The 12,893-nt window shown below is 30.1% G+C and overlaps 1 protein-coding gene across 2 annotated transcripts in view; it reads right to left on the bottom strand.

Moving 5' to 3' along the window:
- LOC142327751 (uncharacterized) overlaps positions 1-12,893 on the bottom strand; it is a 228,816-nt gene that overhangs the window by 18,824 nt on the left and 197,099 nt on the right. For both annotated transcript variants that reach the window (XM_075371057.1, XM_075371056.1), the window contains 3 exons: positions 7,343-7,639; positions 3,924-4,067; positions 629-814 (listed from right to left, as the gene is read on the bottom strand). In XM_075371057.1, coding sequence (XP_075227172.1) covers positions 629-814; positions 3,924-4,067; positions 7,343-7,628 — 616 coding nt within the window. In that variant the 5' untranslated portion in view covers positions 7,629-7,639. The remainder of the gene's footprint in view (positions 1-628; positions 815-3,923; positions 4,068-7,342; positions 7,640-12,893) is intronic.

Below are 12,893 nucleotides of genomic sequence, written 5' to 3'. Positions count from 1 at the left end.
GTGTGGCACGAATTTCAGTAACAAAGAGTGGGTGAAGAATGATTCAGTACAAGAATGGCTCTGACACCAAAGTGAACAATTCTTTAGTAATGGAATAAGAAAGCTAATGACAAAAAGAAAAGATGGGACAAGTGCCTAAACATAGCTGAGATTTATGTTAAAAAGTACCATTATTTTATTTTCATTGAATAAGTAATAATATTTCTATTGTCATTTGTCTATTAAATTATTGAATGAGCTTCGAATAGTCAATTAAATTAAAATGAGCAATTTCTTACAATACTTAATATAGAAAAATATTCAAATTTTGAGTAGAATATTTTATAATTCTTTTAAATATGAAAACATGTTGTCTTGTTTTATACAACCCATCAACAGTTTGAAAACATCTTGATCTGTTTTTTATTTTTGTTAATTAACATTTGTTAGTTATTTACCGTTCACTTGGAAGAATTATTACTTAGACAAATCTATCATCTATAGCATTTAAAATTTTCTGTTAATGTCTACGCTATTTATGCTTCACATAAAATTTTACATCACCAACTAGGTGTAGAATTGTAACAGGATATAAATAGTTAAATTTAAAAATATGTAGGTAAGAAAATAATCTATAATTTTATCATACCTCCTTGAATGAGAATAGCTCCTCTCCAGCCATATTCACGTATTAAATATGTTGTAAATGGTGCCAAAACAAATGTACCAATACCAGAGCCACAGACAGCTATTCCTGTTGCAAGTGCACGCCATTTTTCAAAATAAAATCCAGTTGTAAGTACAGCAGGTACATATATCATACCAAATCCTATACCTGAAATAAATTTATTATAATGAAAGTAATAGATCAATCAGAACTAATTTACTTATAATTATTAATACAATGAAATATTCTTACCTTTAAATCAATAATAAAAAATAAAACATGCTACAAATATAAGGGGATAAAACTTTAGATACTTTTTTAAAAGAATAAAAATAATTTTTTTTTATAATTCGTTTTGACACATCAGTTGTAAAAACTTCACCAATAATGGTCAGCATGAAGTGTATAAATCAGCATAAAATTACTAACAATCATTTTTGCAAAGTCTGATGCACATTTGTTGGTTTTATAACAACTGAGTGATACAGTATTATTTATTGTAATTATTACATAAATTATCTTTCATCATTATTATAATATGTGTTATTGGACATCAGAATGTTATTGCTAGAGAAAATACATTAAAAATGTTTTTAAAAAACAATACAGTTAATAGATTTTTAAGATTACTTTATGTATTATTAATAATATAAATGTAGTGAATTTAAATTCTAGTTTTCTGTAGTGTACCTTGAACAGTAATTTTAATATCCAGGTGTATTAATTTTTTAATTAGTTCAAGTACTAAGTACTTGAAGTTAATATACTCTAGAGAAGAGTAAGTATAGAGTACTCTCAATAGTATAATATAGAGTACTATTGAGAGTACTCATACTGTATAATCTACTGTGGTATAATCAAAGAATATAAAAATATGAATGATAATCAGTTCAGTCATAACATGTCCTAATTTAGAGTTGAAATAATACTAAAAAATCAGAGCAATTTAATGTTATATACAAAAAAATAGTTACTAATCTTAATTATCATATTTTGATACAATATAGTTGATAGTTTTTATTTTTTCTTATAAATTGTAATTGGTATTATCACAGTAAAAACACAGGGTAAAAATTTATGAGAATAATAATGAATAAAACTGTTGTAAAAATGAACTATAAAACTGTCATACAGTATGGAGTAACACAATAACACAGACTGAAATACTTTCTTTCATTAGTTTCTTTCAGTGAACTGAATAATGGTGTGAAGCATTACAAATGATGTTATCATTATTAAACATCAATAACAAAGACGCGACAAGATTTTTCATTGCTTATGATTGGCATCCCACGGCGCCAGACAAGTGATAGCTTACAGTATATTATTATACACATAAAACAATAATTGTACTTGTACGTGGGAGTGACAGAATGATTTAATCTAAATTAATGAGATATAACTCATACATGCTGAATTCATATTTATATCTGCTGCACAGTTTTGTGACAGAAGGATTAGTCAAGTGTCTGGCTAATCCTTCGGAAAAAAATACTATCTTTTTTTAAGCAGTACACAATATTTTGTCATATACAGGTTGACAATATTGCATTTAATTTCAATAAATAACAAAAAAATTAATCACCTACGTAATACTTTGAAAGCAGTAATTAGTATTAAGTATTATTTTTTATTAATGGAAATAGTGCCCTCTTTGTATAAAATTGTTCATAAACTTTATCCAGGAATTTGAAGAAAAGAAAATGGGATTTGCAAGACAAATCTGAAACTATTCTAGAGTATTACAATTTTTATTTATTTTGTAGTCTCTAAACAATGATAAATATAGTGTATAATTGAAAGGATAAAAAAAAAATTCCAAATATGAGTACATTGTTGCAAGAGCGACATAAAATTACCAGTTGGTTAACAAAATTTGGAAAAACGATTATGAAAATCTCAAGACTGAATTTATTGAAGGATATCTGAATAAATGTTATATGAGAGTAAAGCAATCATTGAAGGTAACAGTAATAAACAAGGGTGCAATTATTTAAATCCTGGCATGTAAACTTTATGGAAGAGGTCACATGTGAACTCTTTAAGCTGCGATTGTATGATTGAACATGCTTTCAATACTTTCATGTTTTCCCCAAACTAATAAAAATTTGCGTTGAACATAGAGGACTGAATTTGATTTTGTGGTAATTACCTCTAAAACTATGATGAAGAGTATTTATCATCTAGCATCCAGTGAAAATTTCTTTATGTGAATCATTTAGCGAATGAATTACCAAAATGATAGGGTCTAATAGTTTCTTTGAAGAAATTTTAAACAATTAGCATTACCAAAAAATGTTTAAAAAGCCATATTACATTGGGATATTCACAGTTAATACTGAACAATGAACTGATTTATATAGATTACAAAGAAGAGAAATAGATTATCAAAGAAGAAGTCATGGAATAGTGAATATGTCATTTTGCAAGAAAATATAATTCTATTTAACATTTCATTGGTCCAAAAAAGGTTCATTGTTCTTCCTGACAGAACTTCATGTTTCGATATAAATGAAACAAAGGAGTTGTTACAAAACAACGGTATTGATCTCTCTCATTAATTCTGTATGACCAGCCGGATCTCAAAGCAAATGAGAATTTTTGGGATTTTATCAATAAGTCCCTTATGATTATGGAACATGAAAACAACCCTTATTCTTAAATATTGGAAAACACATATACTACAGGATATGAAGTATTTTTTAAATGCATTCCTATCCAGAAAGATTGAGATGTGTGATGTCCATGAAGCTATGTACGTTATATTCTCTTTTATTAATACCAATTGATAAATAGAGGATTTTTAAAAATTCTACATAGGTTTCATATCTTATACTTCTTGATAAAGTTTAGGTTAACTCTGTACTTGTATTTGCTTCATCAATTATGAGCGATTGAATGTCTGTTTAAGATGTGGATAAGATTGAGACACTTTTTATCCTGTAAAAGATAAAAATTATTGTTTATGATAAATATTTTATTCAATTATTACTTACAAATATGTTTGTATTCCCTCTTGTTCTAAAACGTTTTTTTAATTGGTGAACTATTGCTTCATCAGACATGAATTTATTAAATTTATTTTTTTAGACATTAATAAATGAGTTTTTATTGAGTTTATCATATTATTTATTAAAGATTTTGAATAAATAATTTAATAAACCGATTTGTCTGATAAAGTAGATCGTAAATGTGTTTGTGAAAAAGAAAAACAAAATAACAACAAATGAAATATAATAATAATAATAATTAATTAAATTAAGGTGTTTGTTGTTACCTCCTATTATACCATACCAGAGGATGAGAAATTCTACATTAGTAGCAAATGACGATATAACAAATGCAATACATGCAATTATACTGCCTAGAATTGTTACCAACCGGAATCCGTAACGGTTAGCCAATGCACTTACAAATGGACCTGCAAATAATTAAAACAGTATATTAATTTATTTACTATTAATTACTAATTATTGTCTGTTGTAAGAGTTACTGAAAATTACTATCCTCTTACAATTATGCATAAGAAATTAATAACTTGATCAAGCTTGATCCGATCAGTGTTCGGTTGATTTCGCCGAGCTTACCCTTTATGCAAATTCGTCGTCTACGCTACGAAGGTAATTATGGTGTAGTCAGCCTGGTGATCAACGTACCCGTCGTTGTGAACAACATGGTGCAGCAACTACCGAAGCGGATAGACGACGATTTTGCCTTCAACATCAACGTAAAGAAGAAACTCATCCACAAATCTAATTAACTCGGCGGTTTCGTACGCAAGTCGGTGATCAAGGCGTGGCTGCGCTACTTGGTAAACCAGCCACTGTACAAGCACTACAACATACAGTAGACTGGAGTTCGTTCGACAACGACGAGGATGACAGTATCGGGCTCGAGTATCAGATCGAGTCTATCGACCCTGACTCTGACCTCAAATCGGAGATTCCTACTCACCAGACAACGTACGATGCTATGGAATGAGGAGCAATGTTTGGACATTGCCCCGGGGCAGAACTCGGCTACGATTAACATAATCTACGATGTTAACGATGAGGAACTATCCTTCCCTCAAATATACTACGGTGTGGTCCGCCAGTTCGACCTCAACGTGCGAGTCACTCCATACATAATGTCAACTAGCGAGATTCGACGTACCTTTCGGCGTGGTGCAACTCCGGACCATATTCTCTATATGGCCATGAAGATACTTCGCATCCGCGTTGTTGAAAGTGTCTATAACATGTTTCGTTGTGCAAGACAAACCGAGTCGATCACGCACAAGATGCTGGACAGAAACTTTATGGACGATTGCATCGACAAGAACCTCGCCCTTAAAGTCAATACCGAACTCTATTCAATATTGGATGGATTGCAAAAAGATCTCTTTGCGATGATGCGCCAGCTTGGTAAGCCCACCGTCTTTTTTACTATGAGGGCCAACGAGATCCACTGGCCGAAGCTACTCAAAATACTGCAGACCTCAGCGACTCATCCAACACGTGCACCTTGAAGATGCGTTAATCGACTTGACTCGATCTCAGCGTAGCCACTCGATCTCTGCTCTGTCAATCGCAACGATCTACCCGGCGAGATGTATGCGAACAAAGACCATACGCACACGTTCACGTTCACGAAGCGCGGAGACTGTACGTTCACCAGGCACGTTGATGTTGATAATGTGCCTTATGTCTCTTACTTCTCATATCACAGACCAATGTTGAACACAATTATCGTCTAATATTAGTCGAAATAAAAATCGTGTACCATTTAGTGTCTGTTAAATTTGGTACGCAGTCAGCGTCTCGTTTTTATTTCAATCCAATACACCAAAAGGAACTCGCTGATATACAGACTGACGAATTTATCTGTAGAGTTTGCCAAATGGCGGAACTAAAATTTTCCAGTGGAAACTTTCAGTTTTGTTAAAAAAAAATACGGTGGTGGCGCTCCCATTCAACTCTACAGATAAGTTGGTCGGCCTGTAGTTCGCAGGAATTTCATCCAAGGTTTGTAATGTTTCACATTAAACCAACGGCCGTGCGCCCCGACACAGCCGATTTTTTCTTTTTGGCCATGCATATTTACAATGGCTGAAAACGTTATTTTTGATGAAACATTTTGCGAAGAATTTAAATATTTACGGTTAGGTTAAGTTTTGTTTGGAGTGGAGCAAACTGCATAAGTACCCTGACATGTATACTCCTGTCAGTTATTGTTTAAACGCTTTCCGAAAAAATTTCGATTTACCGAAGCTCTTATAATTAAAATGATTTTTTCTGGGCGAAAAACAATCCTCACTTTTTTGAGGAAATCTAACACTATCCACCTTATTTTGATTTAGACTGGGATGACCTAAACTCTCCTTGGTCCTCTATATTTTTTTCAAAGGTGCAGTTAATCAACACAGTTATCTGAAATAATCAACGAGTGGTTGCTTCTAGAATTATCGGCAAAAGGGATCGCTGACATCATTATGTTTCAACAAGACAGCGCTCCAGCACATTTTGCTTTGAATGTCCACAGATACCTAAATGAAATTTTTTGGAATCACTGGACTGGACAAGGGTCAGAAGAGTTACCGACTCCGTTGCCTTAACCAGCATGAAGTCCTGTCCTCACCATATACCTGACAATGCACTCTGGAGTTTTATAAAAGAAGAGATCTGAAAACACAGATACGTCAACAACAATCAGCTCCAAGATGCTGTTCTGTCATCATTTAAAATAATCACATCTGATATGCTGTTGAAGATGAATAGCTGGACATGAAGGTGCATACAGTTGTGCTTTGAAAATGGTGGAACCTACACTGATGTTTTAGATGCTGCACCACTATAATTACCTTACTATAACTAGTTATAATTTCATAACTAGTGCAAAGGGACTTCCTGCCCACTCCATATACATCAAATTTAATAAATTTGCAGCTTTCTTACACACTGCAACAGATGGCCTCTATATTCTACAATTTACAGATAAAGGGGTTAATAAAAATTGTTTGATTAATAAAGAAGAAACTTTGAAGACTGTGATATTACATTTTCATATTTATTTTCAAAAGCTTACTATCTAATCTTGTTTTTAAAAGTATTCTCATACTCATACCCACTACTACTGGTTGTACGTCTAGAACATTGAGTTTTTTTTTTCAATTTATTTTATGTATCATTCAGTTTTGTTTCTGAATATGTTTTGCTATTGCTATCTCCCAAAATTAATACCAAGTCAAATTTTGTAAATATGCCATCTCATTTCCCACTTTGTTCCAAAGAACTGAAAGGGAGCACTAGAGTTATAATAGTTGTATGACCTTGAAACGTAACTTCATTCCCAGTAATATATTTAATAGTTGGGAATTTTCTTTCATGCTCAGATATTTCTATTAACACAAAACTGGAAATGTATTCATAATTCTTGTAAAACAAATTGTTATTGTTAATCTGTCCAATGAACTGTCAGTCAGTTTATTTCTCCGCCCCTCCTCACATGAATTTCATATAAGAACTTGTTAAAAGAGGTTTCTATGACATTGGTTAAATTTCATTGGAAGAATTTGAAGGAGAACATGGGTGTAACTATATAACTGATTTGTTTTCAAATATTTAATTTTTAAATACCACGAACATAAAAGTTTTTTTTAAATTTATGTACATAAAAATTAATCAGTAGTTTTATAAATATTTATTCTATAAATACCTGCTACAAGGTAGAAACCAGATAGAAGAGATCCAACAAGCGATACCTTTGCTTTATTTTCCCCTAATGATCGTGTAATTTCTCCAAGAAGAACACCAAAACAATAAACAATACCATCAACAAAAACATTGCAAAAAAAGGAACCAAATACAATTACCCAGCCCCACCCCCCATCTGGTGGTACAATAACATTAGTTGTAACAGCCTGAGGTTCATAGGTTGCTTGTTTTGAACGTTCAGTTTCCAAGGGTTGTGACCTTGGATTGTTATTATCCGCATCAGGCATCCGCAAGATTCCTGAAAGCAAAAAACGAAAATTTATTAAAATAAATCAAATTATACAGCTTTATCATGCTGTATATTCTAATTATAATAAAATATTATCTCGATAATAATAATAATCCAATATAATATAGGCTGACTTCAACACACATTTTACAAACTTCGATTATTGTATATGTTGAACAAAAATAACAGTTAGGGAGTTAAGTTGTTAATGAAACAAATGTTATATTAAACTATAAATGGCAATACCTAACTTAATTTGGGGAGTTGTAATCTTACTATCAGCATCTTACCATAAAACCAAGAAGTATGATAGCTTTTATTATCTGAACCAATAAATTTAAACTTCACAAGAGCTTTGGCAGTTGTACATGATGTGTGAGCATTATCATGTTGGAGAATTATCAACTCTGTAGATTGTTGAACATGACAGATATTCTAATGTGTTTCAGTATATGTCTTAGAAGCACCAAAAGGAGGAGGAAACACCTCTTTTTGGTGCTTCTCATCAATCACATAAATTAGTCAACCATTGTGTGTGATTCCTTCTCAATATTAACTTTACCAGATTCTGATGTATATAATGTACTACCCTAATGTATATAATTTTACTACCCTCTATGATCTAATGTACATAATGTTACTACCCTCTACTCACGTGTTGATACCCTTATCAACAGTTTAATCATTATAAATGACAATGAATGTCTCTAGCATTCATTTTTCCCCGCAGTTAAAATTCAGTCACTGCATGTTGTTTTTGATAAGCTGATATAGCAGCCATATTGGACTCCATAACAATGGTAACTGACAGAAAATGAGAGGAGTGGGTCAATGAGTTTTTGGATCTCAGTTAAACGGGTAGAAGATGGCAACACTTGTGGCTTTGTGCGATATTTTGTTCTGTTGTTATCTTCCAATCTGCTTTGCATTTCAGGTGTCCCTTGTAAGATCAGTAGATAAAAATGAGTTAGTTTTATTTGTTAACTATGTTTTCTCTCCTTTGTTCATTCTGAATGATCAAAGGTGATCATAGTGAGTGATTAAAATAAATTATTGAAAGGAGGTAGAATGCCCCCTCTATAAATGTTTATTAAAAGTAATTTGATTCTGTGGTGTGTAGTGTGTCTGTGTTCCTTGCATCTGTGGGTGAATGTGATCAGTTTGCCAAGGTAATATTTAGAACACTAACAACCACAATTACCTAGTAATCTAAACTGCAGCAAAGACAGAATAAATACCAAAGTAGATAATAGTATTATTACTTTTATTATAGTAATATTTTTTTGGAGTCAGTGGTTTACATATGCTTATTGAGTGTATCACAAGAATATGAAACTCTATAAAAAGTTACGAAACAATTGAGGAACAAATTGTTTTATATGCAAGTGTATTAGTTTCCCATACTTGCAGAGTAAATAAATATTTTAAAGTAGTTAAATTCTAAGATAATTTTGAAACAGAGGGTAAATTACTGGAAAAGTTAAGACGTTTTAAATATTTAGAAAGTATTTTTACATGTCATATTTGTACAATCGAAATAAAGCGAGGATAGTGTAAGGAAAATTACCATAGTGGAAAATAAAAAAGTTTGATAAACAAAAATATCAGTATTTTATCAATATTGATAAAAAAAATTTCCTGAATGTTTTATAAGGAGTATATTGTTATGTTATTCTAAAATGTGGACTTATAGAAAGAAAGAAAAAAAGAACAGAAATATTTGAAAGTTGAAATATTTGATATGAGTGTGGAGGGAACAAAAGAAAAACATCAGAAAAGACAACTAATGTAGAGGTGTAATAATAAAGTCAAAAATAGGAATAAATATATTATGAGCATAAAGAAAAGAAAACAAAGTTTGATAGGACCTATACTCATGAGAGAAGGATGTTTAAAAAACTAAAAGGAAAAAGGCTAGAAATAACAACAATGAAAGAAGGTATAACATGTGAACTTATCTGAAGAACAAAGGGAATTATAAGGATATGAAAAGGGAAGCTTAGGATACAGAAACGGCTGAAAAAAATTCTATGTAGACTTGTCTTTGAACAGATTCACCATTAATGATGATAATAATTTGTTAACATAATAACATAAGATGAACAACGAAAATAACCTAAACCAGAAAAAAATTTCAACAACTATACAATGAAGCTTGGAAGTAACAATATGCTAGTTCCAAACTATCTAAGTAAATACAATGGACCACTGTACTACACAATTAATATTTCACCTGGCAAAAACTATTTCTCAACATAATCTGGGATAGGTTATAAAGTTGAAGCCTGCCACCATTCTTCTGGTAGCTGCTCAAATACTATTGATAAGATGGTATTAGTTGATCCATTAAAAAGGATAAAAAATACATTTTAAAGATTGAACACTTTTTACTGACTTTTCGAAAAAAAATACAGTATTACTTTCAGTCACATGGTGGCAGTGATAGTGAAAATGAATTTTCTTTTTGTTTTGAAGTATGAGGAGTACAAAAATACTATTCACTTAAGATTAGGTTTCATTATATATTATATATAGGCCTACATATAACATTTTGTAGCTTGAAAATCTTCAGAACTTCTTGATCAATTTCATTGAAATTTAGATATGCTACATCTAAAGTATACCTGTAGTTGTGTGTGTGAAAATTTGATGAAGATTGGTTCAGTCATTCTTAAGTTATGCTCAATTAAGCTTGAAAAAATTTGCAGGGCAAGGTTGAAGAATGGTTCATTATGATGCTGCAAGTTGGAACATTGATGTTTCTTTGTTTGCGGTTTCTAATGTTAATAATATTAAATCAAATTAAATTAACGAAAATGTGCAAAACTTTGCAAGAGTTTTTTCATTCTTTTTAGATTCATTATGTTATATACCAACTAAATTTGAACTTGATTCTTCTATATTGTTCTAAAATGAAAATTACTAAAGAAATTTTATAATATTATTGAGTAATTTTTTTTTAATTGAATAAAATAAATAAACTTACATAATTGTATTAATGTAATATTATATTTTCAGTTCATAAATTAAAAACGTTAGCGTTTTGTCAATCGGTTTCACTTAAACCAGTATTTGTACCTATTTGTTAAGTTATTCTAAGTTATTTCATAGTTGAATTAACAGGAATTGGCCTCCTTTGTCATAAAATTTGTGGTAAAATGATGATTTTACCATAAAATTCAACAAGAAATTAAGACATTTTCAATATTGATTCACTATTTTCAATAAATCTAAGTTAATGTGTGTTAGTTTGAAGTAAATGTTTTTTGTGAAACTTATCTCTCTTAAATATGTTTTTAAACTTTGAAATATTTCTTTCTTATTGATGGTTTTGCTTCATAAATTGGATTTTTGTAATAAATTGTGTAATTTAAAATATATATAAAAGCAGGTTCTGTTTGCAATGATTTACCTTCAATACCTTTATTAATAATTGACTTCAGAATGTTTTATGAGTTTTGAGAATAGTAAAATAAACCCTCAATGTAGAATTAATTTATATTCTTTCATTTACAGATTTTCTCACTTGTCTTATCAATTTTTCATAATAAACTTTGGTCTCATGTAAGGTAGGTTTCTATAGTTTGACAATAGCAATATCTTCCTTCTAGCCCATATTATATTTATTTATTAATTATACTGCAGCAACTAAAAACTTTTGCTCAATTACAACTAACCTTCTACTTAAAAAAAAAAAATTAATTAAATTTGTAACATGTAAAAAACTGTCAATCCTGACCAGAATTTGAACTTAGAACCCTTCCCATCTAAGACATTTTTAAGGCTGTTTAGGATCTGATATAACCTATATATTAACCAGGACATTGCTCCTCTATTATCTATTTTACATTCATAAAATGTGTAAATATTTGTTTTTATAATTGATGTTGGCAGTAGTTACATTGTAAAATAAGAACAATTGTATCAAGAAAGAAGTTGCACAATTCACAAATATATATCTCAGTAGTTTTGTCTATTAAATTGTTTTCTATTTTATAAAAAATAGAATTTTTACAAAGATAAATTTAAACACAATACACACACATGTATTTTTATCTAATTAGGATTATTTCACAATTTTTGTTTTGAAATATAAAAATTAGGAAATATTTCTGTGTGTCACAGTACAATATTATATGACCTGCTTTTGAAATATTTTTTTTTCGTACCACTAAATTTTGTTTATCTGTTGATTAAAAATTTAATAAACTGAAAATGTGTTTATCAGTTTTACAAAAGTAGCTGTGTACATATTTTTATTTAGAGAGATTTAAGCTTGACCAGTACAGGCGAAACATGCATATGAACCAGTACAAAAAAAAACAATGGATTCAAAATATGAAATGTGAAATAAATAAAATTATATTACGATAAAAAAAATATTGTGAAAATTTACCTATGGAGTTTTTTGCAACTAGAATAATATTGATGCATTATCATCTTTTCCGCCTGAAGTTAATCATTCTTATAATATTTACTTTTTAACTGATTAGCAATCTTAGATTTTTTTTTTAATATTTGATTTTTACAGTTCACTGGTGTTAGGTAGTTTTGATTTGGTTTAATATTATAACTTTAAGCCCTTTCTGATGCGTATTTATAAGACAAAATTTAGAGCATAGTACCTTTAGCATATAAAAAAATGTCATCCCCAACTGGGATTCAAATCTGGGGAACTTCTGGATGAAAGATACTACTACTCCACCATGTAGGTTGATATAGTAATTGAGGGGGTCCATGATTATATTTTAAAAAATATTAATTCATACGTTTGAAAAATGTACTATCATAAAATCGATATAGTGTTTTAGTAATTTAGATTGATATTCTTGAAATTTTTATGAGAAATACAAAATTGTTTTTTTTTTGCTTCTGATTCTTGAATTGGTAAATTTAGCTGTAATTGATTAACTCATGTCATCCAGCTTTTATTACTAAAATTAACTTATATTCATTGATCAGCAAAATTAAATATGACAACACATTTTAAAAATTATTAATTCCTCACATTTAAAATTGCATGAAGGTGTAGTTCCAAATCTTCAGTACAGCTAGTGGTCACACATTTATAATTTAATTGTAAAAGGAGCTGCATAATTAACTCCAAAAAGATCATCTGGAAGTACATATATTATTTAATCTTGAAAGTGAGTCAGTAATATTTTTCAATAAATTTCTTTGTTAAGTTTTGAATTTTTGTACTTTAAGATATTTCAAGTTGGTACCATGGTCAACTTGGTAGCAAACTTCCATATGTATATAC

The sequence above is a fragment of the Lycorma delicatula genome, chromosome 7 (assembly GCF_047948215.1).
Source record: "Lycorma delicatula isolate Av1 chromosome 7, ASM4794821v1, whole genome shotgun sequence".
Lineage (NCBI taxonomy): Eukaryota > Metazoa > Arthropoda > Insecta > Hemiptera > Fulgoridae > Lycorma > Lycorma delicatula.
The sequence above is the reverse complement of the archived record's forward strand: the minus strand, read 5'-3'. Positions and strand labels throughout refer to the sequence as shown.